We start from the raw sequence: 23,841 nt of genomic DNA on the forward strand, positions 1-23,841 counted from the left end.
CTCCTATAACTGGACTCATGTGTTGTGCCTGGAATGAAGGACAACTATGTTAGAATGGGATGGTGTTCCTGGTCATGTTTCTGAGGGTTGGAAGGTAGCAAGGCCAGCAAGAGAAATCGTACAGGGTTTCTGTTCCAAAATATTGACAGTTTTATGTTTTGAGAGAGAGATCCTGTGATCCCTGTCCAATAGATCCACCCCATCTCCAAGAAACAGTCAGGTGTCAGAGCTAGTAATGTGTCTGTGCCATACTGTATGCATTTTCCGGTCAGTCGTTTACCCTCCAATTTCCCGATTGAGGTTCTTCGAGTATTTACCTATAGCTTTCATATTGTTGTGGTAGCAATTATTCAGATGCCCAACCAAATCGGAGAAAACTCTGTCAGCTCCTGGAGACACATCTCTGTGGTCCAGATCTGCTTTTATTGATTGAATGTGGCGTATACCAGGAATAAAGCCCAGATATTTACTTTATATTACTTTATATTTACCCAGATAGATATTGCCTAAATGAATCACCACAGTGTTTGGTAGATGACAACCTCATCAGCAGGGATCCTAGTTTCCCATCATAAAAAAACCCAAAATTCTCTGATTTAAAAAAACATAAAAATCCGCATTTTTCTGTGATTTAAAATGAAACTCTGAACTTTAGTTTCCCTAGCCACATTTTACAGGGGGACCCTGTTTATCCAATCTATCTGGGACCAGGGCCAGATTGGATATGCAAAAATTCACATAATCCGGAGAATGGGCAAAGAACTTCAGCCTGGGATGCCGAAGCTCTTTGCCCATTCTATGGATTGTCTGAATTTTTGCTTATCCGATTTGGCCCCAGTCCCAATTAAATTGGATAAACGAGGTTCCACTGTAGTTAATATATGATTTCATTTTTTAAAAAAACGTAAAAACTAAAGATTTTCCATAAAAATTCATATTCTGTGTTTTTCCATGGCAAGCGGATTTCTAGGATCCCTGCTCATAAGTTACCAGATAGACACTGCAGAGTAGACAAAACATACCAGTGCAGGCCATCTCTTTCCACCCAAATCAGCCTTTTAGTGAGCAATCCCATATCATGGTGTGCTGGTTCCTCTCCTGCACATTTCTTCCTGCTTGCTTATCACCCAACCGTACTTCCCTTTCCCCCTTCACTCCTCACCCACCTGCCCCTCTTTCCCCCCCAAAAGTCCTCTGTCAGGCTCCCTCTCACCTGATATAACAAGAACTTTAGTTAGACTGGCTGCTAGCTATTCTGCCGTGTCCACAGTAAACCTCCCATAAAATGAAAACATTATAACAGAGACAACTTGTAGCAAACAATGTAAGTTATTAAATTTTTATTGCATGAATGTGTAAGGGTTCAGATTAGAAACATCAGTGGCAGGGTTCACCAGGGGCAATGGTCAGACCTATGACTGTACAGTGCTGCTGTTCCATCACCTAGATTTTCCCTTGTTTCTATTTATATATAGGAAGTTTGATAAACTAAAATGTGACATGATGGGCTTGAAAAAGTTTGTACTGGATTCTGTTTTACCAGAGCTTAAAGTGGCAGAAGCACTAACTGCTCATGAGAGTTCTAATTTTTCAAATGATATATTGAAATACAGTATAAACCTTTTTCCTGTCGCACTTTTCTTGTGTTGACTGCATCATGATGACAAGTCAGGTTTGTATTTGAAAAGAACATAGTACTTTTACTCTACTCACATAGGTATTTCTTTACTGCTTAAAGTGTAGTTAAAATTTCATTTTCTGAAGATGATGTTTACTTTCCTAGCCGCAGTTTGGCAGAAGCTTGTTCAGAAGGAGATGTAAATGCTGTGCGAAAGTTGCTGATTGAAGGAAGAAGTGTGAATGAACACACAGAAGAAGGGGAAAGTCTCCTTTGTTTAGCCTGCTCAGCTGGATACTATGAGCTTGCACAGGTTGGTTTCCAGTACTTTCTTTTACACAGTGTAGAAAGTACTGTCCTGGTGTATCACTATTCAGCCTTTGTAGTGGTACAGAGCCCAAGTAAAATTTCAGTTACTTCACTCTTTACTTATTTTCAACAGATAAAAACTCAGCTTCATTAGAAAAAATTTGCATTGCTAACAGGCACTTTGAGTATATATAGCATTTGAAATAAGCTCTTACACGACACAATTTCACAAAACAGGATTGTATATAGAATGCAATTTTAAGCTCTATGACAATTTGGGCATTTGTCATCTTACAATAACACTTATTGTCTGTTCTGCCGAAGGTTCTTCTGGCAATGCATGCTAATGTAGAAGACCGAGGTATTAAAGGAGACATAACACCTTTAATGGCTGCTGCTAATGGCGGACACGTCAAAATAGTGAAGTTGCTGCTAGCTCATGGTGCTGACGTCAATGCACAGTCATCAACAGGTAATAAATGTGCCACGATGAACAGTGAATGTCTGAGAGTGTTCTGTCATGGAAACGCTTAGCTTTTTTGCATCTTTGTGCATCTGATGTCCTTCTGGTGAGGCAGTTGTTTGTTCCCCCCTCCACTGTGTTTGCCTGTTGCTTTCATATTTCTTGGAGAAATAAAAAAGATTGACTCCAGACATATGGTCTGTATCCCCAGTCTTAATCAAACAAGACGCTGAAGTTTACATCTGCCTTTTTCACTTTTGCAGTAGCTGTTACTCCATCTTCATTTGCAAGTGGTGATAAAGTTCATTCCTGCCCAAATAATAGACTATAGACCACAGTGTGTATTGTTCTAAACTTTGCAACATGTACTGGACTCATTGACAAACATGCTCACTAGCCATCAATCAGTGTGAATAATTGTCTGCCAGCTAGTCTGGATGCACTTTCTGTGATGAACAGTAGCAGGGGAAACTGGCAATCCAAGAGATGGAATGGTACTATGGGAATGAGAGCAAAAAAGATATAAAGGAGAGAACAGATTAAAAGATCATTAAGATCAAGGAAGTGAAGGGGGCAGAGACAGGATGCGCATGGGGGGAAGGAAGAGAAACAAAATTGTGGTCCTAACAAATAACGGTGTCCTATATCTCTTTGCCAGTTGTCTATTTGGAACATGAAGTTTTAGAGTCAAGATAAAATACACACGCACATACTTCATAATCCATTAGTGTGTCCTAATAAGACAACTAGTTGTCTCCTCCTATAAGAAATCTTTAAAAAAAAAAAAAAAAAAACCTTTGCTAAAAAACCCCTTTAAAATTGTGAGGCAGTACGGTTGAAAAAATACAAAAAATCCTGAATGAAACAACACATACCATGATTTTCACTTGCCTCATGTCCATTTCAGAGCAAGTGCACCTGTTTTTTTCCCCCTCCATGGTCCACCCAGAACATCCACTTTAGGCTTCTGGCTCCTAGCCATCAACTCACTTGGGCAGAAAGTTGCATCTCACTCTCTCCTGACCGGAGATTTCAAGATGGCATAGCTCCCTGCCTCACACTGAGATATCTCCAGCAAGCCAGTTTGCCTAAAAAGGCCAGCACTTGTGCTTTGCTTTCTCTGTTGCTCTCTCTCTGGACTATGACCAGAGCATTGCCCGCAGTTATAAGTTACTACACAGCTCCTTCTAAGTAAACACATTCATTCTTAAGTTAAGAGCATTACAGAGAAAACACTGAAACAATAAAAGAACCTACACGGATGCTAAAAAGCTTACCAGAGGTCACTCCCCGTCCAATATAGGGCTGTGATAGGCCTTAGTCCTTCAAAACCCACAACTGGGTTTTTCCTGTGATTACAAATGCTTTTGTCTTAGATCCAGAACAGAAACTGGGCAAATTAGTCATTTCTTTATATAGCCCAGGCCTTTGATCTTGGCCTCCTGTGCCTGGCAACCAGGAGACAATTACCTTCTTGTCTGAGTAACTTCAGAAGGCTGGGTATTTGCGTACCTGGATTTAGGAATTTGCATTAACCTCTTCCTTAGGGATTCCCCAGGAAATCCATTTATACTTATTGTCCCAAAAGTCCATACCTGTCTGGCACATTTTCAATATAGTTTTTTGAACTCCCAGGTCTCACATCTGTCACTTCTCTCCCCCCGGGCCCCCAAGGTTACATACAATCTCAGTCCACAATAATGCGTAAACTTAATATAATGTCTTTCAAGGGTACTTTTGAGAAAATTGCCATATCTGTCACACCTTGAAAATCTCCAAAGGAGTTGTAAGTAGCAGAAATGTTGATAGTTTTCATGGGTTTGGGATCCATACCATGAGTTATGTGACTTCCTAAACCTTTAGAGCATTGCAGAAGCTATGGGTGAAATCCTGGCTTTGTTGAAGTTAAATGATAGCTCTCCTTTTGACTTAAATAAGAGCTGGATTCACCCTATAATTCTAGACTGTGGACAGCTGCAGTTGTGTGCCACTTGAGAGACTACAGCTTTATTATCATGAATACAAATTAGATTATAAGTGTTTGCTGTATTAAGCCGATAATGAAATTTGAAGTTCATCTGGAGACATACCTTTGCTATACATTTAACTTACCAACTGTTTTTATTTTAACATTTGGTGAGGCTTGGAAATCACTAGATATTTCTAATTGCATGAGCAATCTATGTTAAAAAAAAAAGAAAAGAAAAAGAAAAAGCATAGGCATAGTTCTTTGTGGCTATTGATCCATTTGACATTGTATAATCTTTTCCCTAAAGGTATGTAGATAATGATAGGTGTTTAAAACCCAAGTCAGTGAATAGTTTCAAAAGTGAAATTTCATTGAAAGAATGAAAGAAATGTGAGCACAGATCTATGAAGACAATGACATAGACTACATTATACTATTTTGAGCATAATTTGGATAGTTTGTTATTGACTACTTATTTGCTTTGTTGCAAATGATTGCTTGCTTGAATTCTGGCAGAGATTAATTGGACATGTGGTGATTGTGAGAAGTTTATTTTTAACTACTCTTTGCAGTTTCTTTTGCCAGATTATTTTATTCATGTATAATTTGTTTCATTGCATAACTTCACAAATCGATAATTTTGTTTTTAATTTTGTATTTTAGAGAAACTACTTTTGGGTAACTGCAAGTGTCCTTGTCAGCCCTGAAGTAGAGTGTTAACTACTGAAGTCTTGGTTATGAGTTGTTTTACAAATATGTTGCTTTCAACAAACTATTAATAAATATTAGAAGAATAGGAAATTTTTTCGTTACCAAATAGCTGTCAGAAAGTAGAGTAGCAGTATCATTCCCATTTAAAAAAAATAAAAATAAAAAGGGGTGTTGCGGGGGGGAGGAATGCTCATGTTGTCTGTGATTCATAAAAGAATGAAAGTATATTTAATGAAAATATGCTGATTCCAGCTCTGGGTACTAAAAATTAACTCTTTGGGATTAAGTCTTGAAATCATCTTATCCAAGGCAGTTCACGCCACTCCTTACTTGATCTAACATCAGCTTTCCTTTGTGCAGAGTAGTATCACTACACTGAAACTGAAAATAACACATTCTTCACACCTCCCATTAAATTATCAGTGTGGAGATGAGTCATGCCAGAGGTTGCAGATTTACGTGGAGAAAAATGGGGGTGATTTCATTTCCCCCTCCCAAATCGGGTCATTAGACACCATTTATAGTTCAGGGTTTTAGTCTGTTAGCATTGGTGTACGTGTGAAAAGTTGTTTTGTTTTTAATTGTACTGTTTCTTGAGCCATAACCTGAAAATTTTATAAACATTTTAAAAATATCAGACTTAATATTAAGTATTGAAATGAGTCTAGGGGTAAGTGGGATGTAGAAACAATTCCTGTTGCCAGAACAAAATGTCTGAATAACTTCTGTTTTTGTTTCTTCTCTCTCCTGGTACTAGGCAACACAGCACTTACCTACGCCTGTGCTGGGGGCTATGTAGATGTTGTGAAGGTACTGCTGGAATCCGGCGCTAGCATTGAGGACCACAATGAAAATGGTCACACTCCACTTATGGAAGCAGGAAGTGCTGGACATGTGGAAGTAGCCAGAGTGCTGTTAGAAAACGGAGCAGGAATCAATACACATTCCAATGAATTTAAGGAGAGTGCACTTACATTGGCTTGTTACAAAGGTGCAGTATCAGTATTAAAGCCTTTACTTTTTTTGTAGAAGTTTTCCTAAAACACCTTACCTTCCTTAACAAGCCTTAGTATTCAACATTAAAATATATTAATTACAATGTTACAGATAGGTATAGATTTTGCAATTTATTAAGGACCAGAGTCTGATCCCTTAACCCTGGTTTAGTACCTTGCATTAAAATCAGTGGGGCCACTTATGGAGTGAGATGCTATTCAATGTAAGTGTATCGGAATCTGGTCCTTATCTTATATCTCTTATTTACATGAGGTTTTAAATCCTGTTATGTCAGTAAAATAACCAGAAAAAGTGCAAACTTTCATGAAGAAATGCAGTGAACTGAAAAATCAGTGGAATGATTTATTTACTGCGCACTACAAAAAAAAGTATCTAGCTTCTGAAAATAAGCTGCTTGTTGAACAAAATATGAAAAACATTTCTACAAGTGCTTGAAGATTAAGCCCTTATTTGGAGAAAATGATATTGGGGAACCAAAATATTTTGTAATAGTTTATTATAATTGCTCTAGACAAAGTCCACTATTATAATTCAGGTTTCAGAGTAGCAGCCGTGTTAGTCTATATCCACAAAAAGAGCAGGAGTACTTGTGGCACCTTAGAGACTAACAAATTGATTTGAGCATAAGCTTTCGTGAGCTTGCTCAAATAAATGTGTTAGTCTCTAAGGTGCCACAAGTACTCCTTTTCTTATTATAATTCAGTGAAACAGGTAGAAAAGAGCATGAATAATACCTTTATGTATAGTGCTTTTAATTTGTAGATTTTAAGGTGCTTTACACAGGTCAGTATAGTTTCCCCATCTGTGAAATAGGGGTAATAAAGCCACAGAGGGGAAGTAACTTGTCGAGGCCAGTGGCACAGCCAGGAAGAGAACTCGGGTCTTCTGAGTCCCATTCCAGTGCCTTATCCACTAGAGAACACTGCCTCCCTTTTAGGCAACTGTCTATCTTAGACCACCCAGACCCATGGAATGCAAGTCTTGTTTACTTCTGTTAGAAGGCCACATCTGTTAAATGAACTAATTTGTCCCTCAAATGGTTACTTAAGGCAGGTTTCACTCAAATAGTTATTATGATGGATCTGTGCTTTCCATTTAGTGTCCGGTCTGTAGTCTACATACTTAAGTAGCTACATCAGCATAGTAGCTGAGCACTGAGGTATTTGGGTGATCATAAATTTTGTTCTAATATTCTTGATTACATTTTTCTGATTGTTCCTGTTGCACTGTTCTATTACCCTAGGTATTGGGATGTGGTTTTTGATGGTCTTTAGAAAAGAGTAAGTAGTAATGGAGTCTTCTGAAAATGAATTATAACAGAGCAATATGATTGGATTTTGAATCCTGATCTGTGAGCTTTGGAAGCAGAGTAAAAAGCAAACCGCGCAAGTTTGTATTTACACAGCTCCTCACTCTTTTGCATAGGAAAGAACTTGGAGTTCAAGTTGGCTGTGTTCAAAGTGCTCCTTCAGTCTTGTATTCCTTTCTTTCTTGGAGGTTCTGATCTCTTTTTGGCTTTCTAATTTGCTTCCAGATCTCGTGTCTGAGGCTTGAAAACCTGAGTGTGACAATGTTGTTATCACTATTTTTTGTTGCTGTCTTGGCTTGCAGGATTCTTTCCCCCCCACCCCTCAACTCCATGACTAAAAAGTTGAAAATGGATTGTGGTACAGGTACAGGCCCAGCTGTGCCTTTGGACCCCTCTCTGGTCTCTGAGCGAGCCCTCTTCAGGTGTTAGGCCTCTTGTTTCGCCTCTCCTGGGGCGGAATCCCTCAATTCTCCCACTCTTATAAAAGGTCATGGGCTACTGCCTATTGTATAGCAATTGTGATTTCCTAGCAAGTCAGACTGGGCTCAGCCCCTGCAAGTCTTCCCTTTGGGGTCACTGGTACATAGATTGACAAGACTGCTTTCTTAAAACAAAATATTGTTTAATCTTTAACAGTAGGAACACAGAAACATTAGAGGATTTTGAAAACGGTTTATACACATCTGTCACCCATGGATTACCATCCCCTGGAAACCAGGAAGGCCCAACCATTCCAAACCCCCTCCGGAGGGCCTGTATGTGTGTCAGCCTGTTCCTTTCCTACAGGCCCAAACAACTGTGTCCCTCCTTCTGGAGAATGAGTTAATTGCTAGTGTCCCTTTGAACTTTATGCTCCCAGCCTTGGCAAAACAGCTGTGTACTTCGGCTGGAGCTGGAAAGTAGCCATCTGCTCAGATAATCTCAGGTATTTTCTCTTAACTTGTTGACCTATTTACCAGGAGGTTATTCATCTAGAGACATTGTGCTGCCTTTCTGCTGGTTTCCTAAGACCCTGCTATTAAACTAAATCCACCTGTGCATACAGTGAATTAATCCTATACAGTCATACAATAAATATTTCTATACACCGGTCATATACAGTATTCATAAATAAATGGACAGCAGCCTTTCACAACATGCTTACAATTAAAGTTAGGATTAAACCAGTTAGTCTAGTATTCTTTCTGAACAGTATCTGAAGTCCCTATAAAGTGATATGAAATTTGTGCAATTAATTGAACATTCTTGTAGCATATCACACGGAATAGTGCACTTGTACACTATTTTAGTGATTGGATAATGTAGGCTATGATGTTTGCAGTAAAAGTCTGATTTTTACCCTTGCTAAAAATATGGGAGGTGGAAGTGATGATTTCCAAAGTAATTTTCTTTGTTTATGGTATTGTAACTGAGTCCTGCGTTGTTTAACTAGATGTGTTAAAACCTTTCTGCTGTGTTTCAGTCTATGAACACACACACAAAACAGAAGAATGTGACTTGTTGAACAGGTTTTGAGGTTTTTATTAATTATGTATTTTCAATTTAGGCCATTTAGAAATGGTGAGGTTTCTTCTGGAGGCAGGTGCAGACCAGGAGCATAAAACAGATGAAATGCACACTGCTTTAATGGAAGCTTGTATGGTAAGAAACAAATACATTGCTGTAGCATGGAAGCATATTTAGCGTTTCTCCAGTTGCTGGAGAAGATCCACAAACCAACGATCCTCTTGTCTATTTGGTACACAATCTAATTTAAATTATATATGCCCATTCTTTGTGTCTCATTATTTTTATCTCTCCCCATACTCAAAAGAGGGTAAAGAAAACATGGTTTAAGACAATACTTCTCTAAAGCAGAATGATCTAAATTAGCACTCATTTTATGCTTCACAAGAATCATATTTTGTACTGGGTGACACTTTTGACTGCTATGCTAGCACATGTTTGGCCATGTTCCAATAAAAATTTTTAGAATTTGGTTATTTCTGAGGCCTGCACAAAGAAGTCTTGAAATAAGTGAGTAGTATTTTACTACACTTGAGTCACCAGCTCATATCTTAACTACAATCACTCTGGCTTGAAAGAAGAGCTTTGAACTTCAAGGTAACCTTCAAATCTTCTCACAGGAATCCCTAAACTGTAACAATATCAAATGAATGCTCCCAGTGGTCACATTAAAATGTGCATTTAGCAGATAACTTTAAAATGTACATGTTTTTACCTTCTAAACTTATAGGCTGAATGCTTGTCTTTGCCTGGTTACTGGAGGCATTCAGCACATGCTATTGCAGTTCGGGGAAGCTCGTTCAAAAAAATAAAACAAAACTTGCCATGTGTAGACTTTCCATTTCCCATGTGTTCCTCTTCCAGCTTCTTTTACAAAAAGTGTTGCTCTAGATCACATGACTTCATAGCCATTTAAAAATCTGTAATGATGATGATAGGGGAGATCTTAGAGGTGGCTACAGCCCTTCAAAGTTAGTTTAATTAAAAAAAGAAATGATATGTGGGTGATCATCCATTTCACGCTGTATTTCATTTTAGTCAATTTTTTTGGCAAGAGCTACAATCGTCTATCATCCAAGTGATAGCAATGAAAGTCATATCTCACACAGGCTTGGTCTAACTTACTGTTCAGTTCCTATGGTTTTAGTTTGTTGACTTGTGACCCATACAATTCGCAATATTAATTGTTCAGCTGCCTCTGTCCAAGAGAAGATTATCATTCTATCCCTCAAGCTTCATTTTTGTCCATGCTGGAGTCTGAAGATTTTGGGTCTCTTGCATGACAGTTTAGGAAAGCTGTTTGTCAGCATATAATTCATATTAATAATAATATTGGTTATTTATCCCATTTACCGTGTAAGATATTGATGGATTTATTTGAATTCTTTCACTTTTGATTAAATTTAGAGTAGCTATCCAGGCAGGTTTAGTTCCAGCAAATCTGGGTCTTTTTCAGAATCTTTCCATTTAGTTATCCTGTTGCAACACCAAAGATTCAGTGTGTAATATTCAGCATGCACCTCACCTATCCCAAGTCTAATGACATGTAAGCTGCAGGAATTTAGTCCCCTAGAGTGATGGGTGTGTGCAGATACGCATAATAACTCTGTACACGGAAGGCGTTATTGGAATGTTGTATCAAGGTTTCCTACTAAATAATAAGAAGGAAACAATTGCTTGTGACTGTTTTCCCCTCCCTTTTCCCGAAATTATAGCAGTTTTCTTTTCTTTGTGCTGTATCATGACTCTCCATTCCCTCTTAAACAGAGAAACTGAAAAAAATTTCCAATAAATTTTTTGAGTTTTGTTGTGTTATTCACATGCAAATGAAGAACAGAATCAAAGCAGAGAAAGTATAGCTTAACTTTTGCTAGATGCTGAAGTTTAACTTCCTTGCCCATTCTGATGATGTTAGTTACTTATCTCTTTGAATTTGTCCACTGGCTCCTCCTCTGTTACATCAAATTCAAGCTTCTTATCTTCTTGAAAACTTGGTATAACTAAATAAGCTTTATATAGCCATTCCAGCTTATGAAGTCTTGTCTCTCTTAACATTGCACCCCCCCAGCCTACTAGCCTCCTGTCCTGTGCTGAATGGTTTTGTTAGTTTCTGACATAAATATCTCCATGCCTTTTCTAGGCTGCCCTTCTGCAAAGGGAATTTTCCTGAACTCATTCTCAAGGGCCTTACTCCTCTCTACTGTTATGTCCCTTTCAAAGACCCAGTTCTAGTATGAATGTACTTTAAATACTTCCCCGCCCCCCCCCCCCTTTTTTTAACATATTGTGTATTTTCCATCCCTGCTTAGTCTCTGTTCATCCTTAGATTGTGAACTCCTTGGACAGGAACTGATCTTGTCTATTGGAAAGCAACTAGCTTGTAAAGTGGGGGCAGGGGTGTGTGTGTGTGTGTTGTAAATAATATGTGTGTGCTTGATGTAAGAAATCCTTTCACATTATAAACCTGTTTCACATTATAAACCTGTCTGAAGATGATTGTAAAATGATGCCCCTAATCCTTATTGAAGTCTTAGTTTAGTCTTCCCTTTCCTGAAATAAATATAAAGACTACAAATCTGGGTGGTATTATATCTACTTAAGCGATTTTGCAAGTGATTGAACTGAGGAGTGGGTGCTAAAATTTTTTAATTAATTTCTAGAAGGCTCGAAGGATGTAGGCAGTTCATTTTTGTTTTTGAGATACTGATGCTAAATATTGAGAAGCCAGAGCAATTAGATGGATGCTTGCTGTGTGATTTCACATAAAAATGAAAAATAATAAAATGAGTAATAGACCCCCCCCGCAGTGTAGACCAGGCCTTAGATAAGTTTATTGTATAGCAAGAAACTTACAAAATATGACAAAACAGACAAAATATGCTGTCTGGCTAAGCAAAAATCTGATAACCTTCCTGCTAAAGGTTCACTTATTGAAAGGTCTTACTTCACATTTAGAAATGGGTATATTATGTATGGTTTTCCTGAATGATTTATAGTAACTAAGGCAGCTAATATCTGTCAAGACGCCAGCCTATAAATTAAAGGTAAAGCCAAAAGGGCATCAGTGACAAGGAGTGATTTCCGAAGGCATACAGTCCTTTCCAGTTCTGTATATAGTAAGCCACAAAAATGGACCATATCCCCCTGTGAGTTTAGGAGAACAGCTGATAGAAGTAGAGGTGGTTTCTGTGGTGTCACTTCGCTTTTTTTTTTTTAAACTAGCACCCCATTTCCACCACACTCATGCTTTCTTCTGAAAAAATGGACATGTGTGGCTAGCTCAAATGCCTGAGGATTTGTGTTGGTGGGTGGTTGCTTGCCTCTGTCTGATTCTTACCTCTCTTGGAACTGAATTCCAAGAGGCCTCAGAAGGAGGGATGCAGCTTCTCAAATTGAGAATTTTTTTCCCCTGCATTCTTCTGGAACTAAATTTCCTCTGTCATTGAGAATAAATATCCATGTCACACTTGTCCCAAATGGTCTGCTTTTAAGGGAGAAAAAAATCACTTCAGAGACTGCATTTTGGTATTTACTATTTTGTCCATCAAGATAGCAACTAAGGGGCTGGCGGGGGGAAAAATTGATATTGTGCACTGTTTTACTGCATATGATGTATAAGGGAATGTCTGCGTGGGTGTTTTTTTTTTTTTTCTTTTTTTTTCTTTTTTTTAACCTGGTTAAAATTTCAGGTCCTGTCATGCCTGATAGACTGAGTGGATATCTAGTGAAATGACATCACAAGAGCCAAGATAATGCAAGCTGAGTGACTGAGAGGAGTAGTGATTTTTAATCCCTGTTCTAATTTTTTTTTAGATTGATTGAATGAATGAATGAATGTCTGGCATTTTGGAGAAAGGGAATTTTTTAAGGATAAAACACCTCTGCCCCTTTAAGATGAGAGCTTAGTGACATACATCTTGAGACCCCAACAAATCTTTCAGCAAAACCTGGGAGGACCAGACATTATATTCCTCATATATCTTAAATTTTTTAAATTAAACAATAAAATACACACTTCCATGTCTTCTTTATATAACATATATAAAAAAGAGCACCCAAGTTCAACTTTATCCACTGGAAAGATGACTAAAAATGTCTTACAGTAGCTTAGGAAGAAGCAAGAATTTTTTTTACTCAGTGTGCAGCAGGTTGTATTATAGTAATTTTATGGTGAAATTTATGATAGTGTCTGTTTCTTTCCGTGAAGGGGCTTGTTTGGCTAATACGATGAATATTTTGACAGAAAAGTAAATTTTTTTTTATGATGGGATCAGAATTTCATTAGAATCTTGATAACTTGTTTCTTATTTTTATTTAATTTTTTTATAATTCATAAGGTACTAGTAAATTCTGTGCGAATTAAGTCAAAGTTAATGAATCCTCATTACCACACTTCTGTATTGAATTGTTACTAAAAAGTTGGGTGAAGAAAACCTTTTTTGTTTGAATTAGTGTAGTTTAGTGAAGTTCTATAGATGTCAACATGTTTTTTTTTAAAACATTCATATGCTGTATTAAGTTCACCAATTTGTGAACCACACATTTAACTTTTGGGGGGCTATATAATGTAGCAATATGTCTACATTTGAGGCTTTGAGAATGCTTGAAAATACTTCAGGTTTGATCTTGCTCCCATCTTAACTCACTTAATCTGTTTTAGCTATTTGGATTTTCAAAAATGTCAAAGGGTGTTAGAAGACCATTGAAATTCAGTGGGATTTGTGTACATAGACTCTGTTGTAAATCCCAACCACAAAGTGCATTGGGTCTGAATGAAGTATACATAAACTGAAGTATGATCTTTAAGCCAAGTTCTGGTTGTCAGGGCAAAACTTGTGTTGCCTGTATTTGTGCTTTGTTCATCTTATGTTTTTTGCATTCTTAGGATGGCCATGTGGAAGTTGCTAGGTTACTTCTTGACAGTGGTGCTCAAGTGAACATGCCTGCTGACTCTTTTGAGTCTCCATTAACGTTGGCAGCCTGTGGTGGACATGTAGAGCTGGCAGCATTATTAATTGAACGTGGGGCTAACTTGGAGGAGGTAAATGATGAAGGATATACACCACTAATGGAAGCAGCCAGAGAAGGTCATGAAGAGATGGTGGCATTATTGTTAGGTCAAGGTAACTATAACTGTGTGTCTACTCAGTAGGTTTGAAAATACTATATGGGCATCTAGAAATATGAATATCAATGCATAATTTACAAAACTAGTTACAGTGCTATTTTTTTCAGTCTTTTCCTATTCAAATAGTCTTTCTTCCAGATGCAACATCCTGACCTTTTTAACAAGAAATAATCCTCAAATAAATTCAGATTAATCAGTGAGAAGTAAATGAGCAACTGGTAATCTGAAAATGCGTTTTACAGAATAGCTTTACATACTGATTAACCAATATATAAAATTTAGGTTCTTCAAGTTGGCCTCTGCATAGATCCACTTGGGGAATATGCTTCTGGAATCTTACAGAAAAAAGAGTGCTCACTGAGATCACGTGAGCAATCCCTGCTAGTCAGAGACAGTTGTAATTATGTGGATCTCAAATAATTTCAGGAGTTTTCTTTGAAACAGAGTAGTCAAATCAGCTTTACATTTTACATGTCTTTCATTAAAGAAATTAACTTTTTAATATTTGTTTCAGTAACTAACTTGATCTTGGTGGGGGGGGGTTTGTTTCTTGTTTTTGGAAGGAGCAAACATCAATGCTCAAACAGAAGAGACTCAGGAAACTGCCTTAACTTTAGCTTGCTGTGGAGGTTTTCTGGAAGTTGCTGATTTTCTTATTAAGGCAGGAGCTGATATAGAGCTTGGATGTTCCACACCTCTAATGGAAGCTGCTCAAGAGGGTCATTTGGAGCTCGTTAAATATTTACTAGCTGCAGGTATGGAGTCATTTTTTGTTCTGCTTAGTTGGGTTCTACAGGTTTGTTTACTTGAATAGGGTACCTGTGCCCATGTTGATAAACCTTCATTAGCAGCGTTATGAAGTTAAACTCTGCAGTGATTTATGTAACTGTTCTAGACTATTTAATATTTTGGATATAGGTTTACCGCTGGAGAGTAATAAGTAGCTCAAACTTCAGTTCTGAGGGGACTTGTGTCTTTCGTGACTCATTTCGGAGTATGGCTGATAAAATCTTTAAAGGAATATTTTAATCAACTTTTGATTGAATGATAAAAAAGCGGTTTACAATCTGTTCCGTTAGGAGCGTAGAGACTTGGATATTTTTAGACGATTGTTTTAAAGCTTACGTGTTCATTAATGCTGCTTTTCAGGGGCTAATGCGCACGCAACAACAGCCACAGGTGACACAGCACTGACATACGCATGTGAAAATGGCCATACTGATGTAGCAGATGTCTTACTTCAGGCAGGTGCAGATTTGGTAAGGAATTAGATGATGGTTTTAAATCAGAAATAAAAAAAATATAATGAGCACTGAATGTTAATTGCTGAAAACTTGTTTTTTTAAATTCTCCCTGTCATTTTACTTTAAATATGTTATCCAAATGCAGTTTTGTGTAGCTTGTTGACCCTGTGGGAATTAGTGATTCTTCTCCCCAGTTTGATGTAAAATGATTATTTCATTATCTAAAAGCAATTCTCAAAATGCTTTAGTCCAGTGGTCACCAACCTGTCAATCGTAATTGACTGGTTGATCCTGGAGCCTCTGCCAGTCAAGTGCAATCTCTGGGCCACTAGAAGTCCAGCGGTGCAGCGGGGCTCAAGCAGGCTGCCTGCCTGCCGTGGCCCCACACTGCTCCTGAAAGTGGCTGGCTGCTAGCACATCTCTGTGGCCCCTGGGATTCCCGGCCAAAGCATGGAGACCTGCTGCCCCTATCGCCCCCAGGGGCCGCAGAGATGTGCCAGCAGCCAGCTGCTTCCGAGGAGTGGCGTGGGGCCTGAGCACCGCTGTACCGCTGGCCGGGAACTGCCTGTGGTAAGTGCATCCCGGCCGGAGGCTACACCTCACATCCCCTCCCGCATCCCAACCCCCTGTACCAGACTCCCTCCCAGAGCCCTCACCCCAGTCCTCTGCACCAACCCGGAGTCCCCTCCTGCACCAAACTCCGTTCCAGAACCCACACCCCTTACCCCCTTCTACACCCCAACACTCTGCCCCAGCCTGGAGCCCCCTCCTGCACCCAAACTCCCTCCTAGAGCTCACACCCCTCACTCTCCTCCCCGCCCGAGCTTGCACCCCTCACTCCTGCACCCCAACCCCCTTTCTCAGGCTCAGCCAATGCACTCTCCACAGTTGAGAATGTTACACTGATTTGTGACAATCCCTGAATGATTTTGTATCTATAAACCACAAATGACACTAATAAAAAGTAAAACTCATGAAATGTCCAGTGGATTCTATGAGATTAGGTGCAGTGTGACCATATGATCCCTGCACCCAAACTCCCTCCCAGAGTTTGCACCCTTCACTTCTGCACTCCATACCCCTGCTCCAGGCTCAGCCCGGAGCACCCTCCCACACTGTAAACCCCTCGACCCCAGCCCAGAGCCTGCACCCAATCCCCGGCCCCAGCCCGGTGAAAGTGAGTGAGGATGAGGGAGAGTGAGTGACAGGAGGAGAGAATGGAGAGTGTGGGATTGAGTTGATCCTGGGTTGATCTTAAATTCAAAAAGTGATCTTGTGTATAAAAAGGTTGGAGACCACTGCGTTAGTCTGACTTACCTTGGCTGGCTTCCAAAGCTGTTCCAGCCCCTTAAAAGTAGCCTGAGCAGAAAAATACTGCTGCCGTGTCATTTATATGAAGCATTTCAAATGAAAATGCAGAAATGATCCACTCCACATTCTGGATAATACCAGAAAATAGCTGTTTCTGTTATGCTGCAAGTGAAAAGCCCGATTTCCCCCCCACCCCACTTTCAATAGCGACTATTAAAGATGTCAATTCTGTTCCTGCTTTAATTACTAGGTGTTGATAAACTGTATTTAGGTAATGGAATAAAGATGATTGAGGTAAACAGAGACATTGTCCATGTTCAGCATCTGTTGAGAATGCCTGTAGAGCATTATATTAATGCCACATAAAATGAAGTTAACTCTGAAGCTTATTAATAAGGGAACTCTTTTCTTTAAAAAAGCCCATAAACATGGGCTTTACAATCTGAACATTTTAATACTTCACACTTACACTTTTCATCCGGGGATCTCAAAGCTCTTTACAAAGGTGGGTTGGTATTATCCCTGTTCTACAGATGTCATCAAGATAAGTCGGTTAGTTTGTGGATATTATTGGGTTATTAAACGTCAAAATGTAGTCATTTGTGATGGTAATAATATTTCAGCTGAAAAAGTGCAGGCTGGATTTAGATCCCTTTAGAAACTTGCCCTTTTGCAATCTTGTAAGCCTGTTTTCATATTTTGTCTAGGAACATGAATCAGAAGGTGGAAGAACTCCTTTAATGAAAGCTGCAAGAGCAGGTCACGTTTGCACTGTTCAGTTCTTGATTAGCAAAGGTGAGTTCATGAAGTTTTCTTTTCTGCTTTTATAAGAATTCTGACTTGAAGACCACTGTGTATGTAATGTAGATTCTATGTAGATTTCCAGTAATTTAAATAGCCGTGCTAGTACTAGGATAACTTTTTTTTTTATGCTTAATTTTATAGATAATGGAATTAAGGTTCTGGACATCATTTGTCTTAAACATGCCCCTTCTTGCACCGCAGGCAGCGCATGAAAGCCTTCACGGCATGTTGTAATGTACAGATACTGAGTCGCTGCTCATGTGTTTCGATCTATTTTTTTATTAAATAGAAGATATTTGATCCATTTGATCCTCCTGATTGTCCATACAATTGACACATTGTATATAAAACTCAGTGTTTCTAATAAAAACATGGAATGATTATAGGACTTACAATGACGTTATCGTCTTGCTTCCAACTACATTAATGTTGTTTTAATCACTCTACCTTGAGTTAGAATATTTAAGCCACTAGGCTATGTAGGCTAGGACTTCCAAACTTGGTAACCTAAGGTGAGGTACCTGATACTTAAAAGGTGCTGGTCACCTGCAGTTCCCAATAAGTTCATTGGGCGTTGTGGTATGGCTTAGGAACTCTGAAAATTAGACCCCTTTAGGCCCTAGTGTTTTATTTGCATTGAAGATAGTGGAAGCTAATGGGTGCTCAAAGCTTTTAAAAATCAGGTGCCTAAATATTGATTTAGGAGTCTAATTTTAGCAACTGCATGTGTGGTCATTCTTGCTCCTTATTAACCCCGCTTCATCACCCAAGCAGCTACAGTTACAAGTTTTCCTCTCCTCCTCGTGTGGAATCTGACTGGCCTGCTGTCCCTAGTCCTGCCCCATTATCATCCCTTCGCCGATGTGAATGGGAGAAGGCACAGCTGGAATTAGTCGCTGCTTGCCAGTGACTAGGAAGGGCTTCTGCAGCAAATCAGTCATAAAGTGAGGCACTATGACAACAAAATTGCTGGCAGATCTTGAATAACGGCATCACATACACAATCACATTAGGTCCATGCATGTAATATAGACATATTCACATTCTTGGCTGGGAATGTTAATATTTATGCTATCTTCCCTGTATTATTTAGTAAAAGTAACATTTCTGATCCATTATGTAGCTGATGAGACTTTTGTGTTAACAATTATAACTTCATATTGTCAGATTTGCTGAATACAGTACTATATTATGTAACAGTCAGTGCGTCTTTTCCTAACATTTCTGGCCATCAAATACATTTGAAGTTGATTTATGCATTTAATTATTTTTAAAGCTGCTGTTTCATATTAGTCTAATATATGTGGAATTAAGTATTGATTCCAGAACGGGAATGGGTTACAGACAAGTGTTACAGTTCATCTTTTTGTGAAGTGATTTCTTCTCCCACCATCCTTCTTCCTCCCCCCTCCTGCACTGAAGGAGCAAATGTGAATAGGACCACAGCTAACAATGATCATACAGTATTGTCGCTGGCCTGTGCTGGAGGTCACTTGGCAGTTGTGGAATTACTGCTAGCTCATGGAGCTGATCCTACACACCGACTGAAAGTAAGTATTTTTAGCATTTGTATGTTTTCCTTGTCTTCTGAACTAATCTCATGGTTACTGTTTCAAATAAATGCAAGGACTGGCTAAATAAACTGACATACTTGTAATGAAAGTTTATAGCAATCACTCTCAAAATTATAAATGTGGATAGTGCTAAATGAAATCCTTATCATCCAAGAGAAGCCTTGCCACTAAGGGCTTGTCTACACTACCGCCTAAGTTGATGTTAGTTACATCTCTCAGGGGTGTGAAAAACCACCCCCTTGAGCAATGTAACTTACATCAACTTAGATGCTCTCCCGCTAACCTACTTCCGCCTCTCATTGTGGTGGAGTAATTATGTCAACGGGAGAGCGCTCTCCCATCGACGCAGTGTGTCTTCACCAGATGTGATAAATCGGTGCAGCGGCTCTGATTTAGCGTGGTAGTGAAGGCAAGCCCTAAGTGTATTAGCCACAGGAAGTCATGAATTCTTGCACCAAGAAATTAGACTGAACTTGCTATGTAATTCTCATAGTTTCATAATGTTAATGCCTTTGTGTTTAAAGATACGCTTGTAAAAATGTAAAATTAAAATAATTTAAGTTTCTCATACACATGGTTTTCTAAAGTAGTGTGCTACTTTTCTCTTTAGGATGGTTCAACTATGTTGATAGAGGCAGCTAAAGGTGGTCATACTAGCGTGGTTTGCTACCTGCTGGATTATCCAAATAACTTGCTTTCTGCTCCTGCACCTGATGCCACCCAGCTGACCCCACCATCCCATGATTTAAATAGGGTAAGATTCAAGAGCAAATTTTATTTTATTTTTTATTTTTTTTATTTTTAATTTTATTTCATTTTTCTGTGTGTTCATACTTAATTTGCTGAAAGTTAAGGTACTAAAATATGCACTAAAGTTATGAAAAATATCTGGAAACATAGGTTTAGCACATTTTGTAGGTTACTAGATGAGCTTTTTTGAAAAGATGCCACAATTTGAAGTGCAAACTGAAAATCCTTTGGTAGCGTTACTGGGTAATTCTTTGCCTTTTTCCTCTTGATCTGTCAATTTTACTGAAAAACAATGAGGAAGAAAATCTCAACAGTCGAAAACACTTGAGTAAGAAGTGCTCTTTTAACCTTCATTTGCAGCCAACTGTGGCTTAAATTTGCACTGCAGATTTATTATGGGTTACCATGTTCATGATGATGAAATTGTTAGAATGTTTGTTATTTATACTAAGGCCATGTCTGCACTCCCCCTTATGTCAACAAAACTTATATCGCTCAGGCGTGTGAAAAAGCTCACCCCAAGCGACATATTTTTAATCGGCATAAGTGCTCGTGTGCACAGTGCTATGTTGGCGGGAGAGCGTCTCCTGCCAACATAGCTACTTCTGATCATTTAGGTGGTTTTATGATGTCTACAGAGAGCTCTCTCCTGTTGGCATAGAGTGGCTGCATGAGTGATTTTACAGCGGCACAGCTGTATCAGTACGGCTATGCCACTGTAAGCTTGCTAGTGTAGACATGGCCTAAGAATGTGAAGTGCTTAGGACCCATATGAATAATAGTCTGGAACTGTTAACAACTATTGGCACTGAACTCAACATTTCAAAAGGTGTTATATCAAATACTGTTTGTTATGCATGCCACTTTTGTAACAGTGACCATTTGTTAATATTTATTGAAGTATAACATCTCATTAAGCATATAGGACGAAAAGAAATGTAATCTATTAGTGTCCAATGTTTTAGGCTCCTCGTGTACCAGTGCAGGCACTGCCCATGGTCGTCCCACCCCAGGAGCCTGACAAACCCCCTGCCAATGTCGCCACAACCCTTCCCATCAGAAATAAAGGTCAGTTGTAGCTTTGCAGCTTACTTTAAACATCCTATCTAGGTAGAAGATTTAGGGTTGCTTTCAATTTTATTTTAGTTGACAAGTTCCTGCAGACAATAATCGTTTCTGGAATCAGTCAAGGGAATTAATTTAATTTTTGTAAGGACTGTTTTCACCCACATTAAAGACAAAATATCCATCTAACCTCTCTTTAAATTGGAATTTTTCAAGAAATGTGCCTCTCTAAAAATATTACATAATGTGTGGTTTTGCTAGATTAATGTGAAATGTCAGTTGTCAACCAGTATCAAATAGTTAAATCTTCGAAAGAATTGTCATTGATCACAGTTATCAGTAATATTGTAGCTGGTTTGGAATTTACATCTCCTTAAGATAGTAGTCTAGGTACAGATTTGACTATATTTAAAAGCATAATTTCTTGATTTTGTGCTGTAAAATGTGACTCGGGTCCCCTTTGCAAAGTAGTTGAACTCAGTGTAAATTTGGTATCCATTTTTGAAACATTATGTAAAAGTGCAGCAAAAATTTTATAGATAAAGGATCTCCAGAATATTTTTTCTATCAAGGACCACCAGTAGGTCGTGTGTGTGTGTGTGTGTGTGTATATAATAAAATATATACTGTGTCTATGCTTGTAATACTTTACAATTTAAGTTCTGCTGGAAGAAAATGGGTCCTTCCACAGTTAGAAATACTGTGTTTTAATTTCCCTTCCATTCTGAACCATTAACCACTTTTCCTTATAACATTTAGATGGTATAGTGTTGGCTTAATCACTGTGGACTTGTTCACTATAAATCGGTTGGACTACACAGAGCACTGTCGTTTCTTACGTGAAGACTGAATTCTTTCCCTCTCCTGATTAGGGAGTTGGGTTGAACGTACGCAAATTCATGTCTTCTGTGTGGAACACCTAAACACGATAACTATCCAATCAGAACATATTAGTTTGTATTTTAATGCCTTAATATTGGGTCTAGTACTGAATGTCAAGCTGATATAGCTGGACTCCCAGTGTGAAGGGATTAAATATTCCTAATTAGATTAGCACCTTTTTAAATCTACCAAGTCAGATTTACAAAGCTAATTCTTCAAAAAAAAATCCTACCCATCAAATAAGTTTGGCTTGGTTTCTTGGCTTTTTCCATGCATTTATGACTTGATACCATCTCAAAACACAAAACAGGTCTAGGGATAGTATCTCCTTCCCTTTCTTTTTTGTATATCTAATTATGCCACTTGCATACCACACATCTTGAGGCAATCATTTTCTTGTCACAGACATGTAACTATTGTTGGAACAAATACCTTAAAAATAATTTACAAAACTGTTCTACATTATGTATAGTAATCCACTGTTAAATTTGCAGGCTAACCTCTGAATTAATATTTATCCTAACGTGCAAGATATGGTTTTCTTCATAAGGGTCTTACTGTACACTTTCACCTTCTATGGGTACAGTACCTTGGTGCCTAACTGTTGGCCATTAAATGTCCAAACAGTAGCTCTGTAATGAGGATGCCATTCATGTGCACTTCCATTGGTTCTGAGGGGGTTTCTTTTTCACACAGCTGCTTCTAAACAAAAGTCCAGCAGCCATTTGCCAGCAAACAACCAGGATGTACAGGGTTACATCACCAATCAGTCTCCAGAGAGCATTGTAGAAGAGGCTCAGGGCAAGTTAACAGAGCTTGAGCAGAGGATAAAAGAAGCCATAGAAAAAAATGCTCAACTGCAGTCCTTGGAATTGGCACATGCTGATCAGCTTACCAAGGAGAAGATTGAGGAATTGAACAAAACGAGAGAGGAACAAATTCAGAAGAAACAAAAGATTTTGGAGGAACTGCAGAAAGTAGAGCGAGAGTTACAACTGAAAACGCAGCAGCAGCTAAAAAAGCAATATCTAGAGGTTAAAGCGCAAAGAATTCAGCTTCAGCAGCAGCAGCAACAGCAGTCTTGCCAGCATCTGGGACTACTGACTCCTGTTGGGGTTGGAGAACAACTTTCAGAGGGGGACTATGCACGATTACAGCAGGTGGACCCCATCTTGCTCAAGGATGATCCTCCGCAAACTGCTGCGCAGATGGGCTTTGCACCTATTCAGCCTCTGGCGATGCCACAAGCTTTGCCTCTGGCAACAGGTTCCCTACCTCCAGGGTCCATCGCAAATCTTACAGAACTGCAAGGTGTTATAGTTGGACAGCCAGTGTTGGGCCAAGCACAGCTGGCAGGGCTGGGGCAAGGAATTCTGACAGAAACTCAGCAAGGGTTAATGGTAGCCAGCCCTGCTCAGACCCTCAATGACACGCTGGATGACATCATGGCAGGTGGGTTTATATTGTTATGAGCAGGTATAATTTATGATTTGCTTACAGCTAGTAGAGGGTATATCAACTTGCTTTTCTTTTCTTTTCTTTTCTTTTTTTTGTTTGGTTTTGTTCTAACTACCATAACAATGAACGATTTTGGTATACTGATCCGTGTCCTTAGGGCTTTAGAATAATAGTTCAGTATAAGTAGTCTTAAGTAAACATTTTTAGTTTGAAGGATTGACCTCCCGTTTGAGGTTTTGCTACCCATTGCCCGTTTGACAGGTTGGTATGCTGTATGTGCAAAATGCCATCTTATTTTGCATAGTTGCTTTGGCCATAGTTGAAACGATGATAATATTACAGCCCATTTCTAGATGTGGAGCACCACATTGTTCTTCAGTGTTCGTTAAGAAATAGATTTAATATTTGGAATAGGTCTTCTATCAAATAGTGTACTCCAAGCAAGACCATCTGAAATAGACCTTCTGCATTTGATTGTAGAATTAGAACTGCCATATTTAAACTTAAATTATTTAGGAATTGAGCCATAAGTAGGAATAAATTTTAAATAAACCTATATGTATTGTTAAGAAATACACAGATTAAAATTGCTTTACCTTTATCTATGCAAACAAATTTAAATTTTTCAAAACTTGTCTATGAGAATAATCCAGTATTAAGACATTTCATACACATTAGATTTTTCTTGAAGGAGGACTAAACAGGGCACTAAGAATAAAATAG

The 23,841-nt window shown here is 38.7% G+C and overlaps 1 protein-coding gene across 4 annotated transcripts in view; it reads left to right on the plus strand.

Annotated features, from left to right (window-relative positions):
• The window catches only part of ANKRD17 (ankyrin repeat domain 17), a 131,663-nt gene that overhangs the window by 67,592 nt on the left and 40,230 nt on the right, over positions 1 to 23,841 (plus strand). For 3 of the 4 annotated variants that reach the window (XM_084625803.1, XM_084625804.1, XM_084625805.1), the window contains exons 4-15: positions 1,784 to 1,931; positions 2,252 to 2,399; positions 5,828 to 6,061; positions 8,943 to 9,037; positions 13,788 to 14,025; positions 14,594 to 14,785; positions 15,180 to 15,289; positions 17,293 to 17,380; positions 18,812 to 18,939; positions 19,574 to 19,717; positions 20,679 to 20,781; positions 22,357 to 23,112. In XM_084625803.1, the coding sequence (XP_084481929.1) occupies positions 1,784 to 1,931; positions 2,252 to 2,399; positions 5,828 to 6,061; positions 8,943 to 9,037; positions 13,788 to 14,025; positions 14,594 to 14,785; positions 15,180 to 15,289; positions 17,293 to 17,380; positions 18,812 to 18,939; positions 19,574 to 19,717; positions 20,679 to 20,781; positions 22,357 to 23,112 (2,384 nt within the window). The remainder of the gene's footprint in view (positions 1 to 1,783; positions 1,932 to 2,251; positions 2,400 to 5,827; positions 6,062 to 8,942; positions 9,038 to 13,787; positions 14,026 to 14,593; positions 14,786 to 15,179; positions 15,290 to 17,292; positions 17,381 to 18,811; positions 18,940 to 19,573; positions 19,718 to 20,678; positions 20,782 to 22,356; positions 23,113 to 23,841) is intronic. The other variant, XM_084625806.1, reaches the window with a different exon arrangement.

This window comes from Lepidochelys olivacea (genome assembly GCF_965140295.1).
Source record: "Lepidochelys olivacea isolate rLepOli2 genome assembly, chromosome: 4".
In the NCBI taxonomy this organism is placed as follows: domain Eukaryota; kingdom Metazoa; phylum Chordata; order Testudines; family Cheloniidae; genus Lepidochelys; species Lepidochelys olivacea.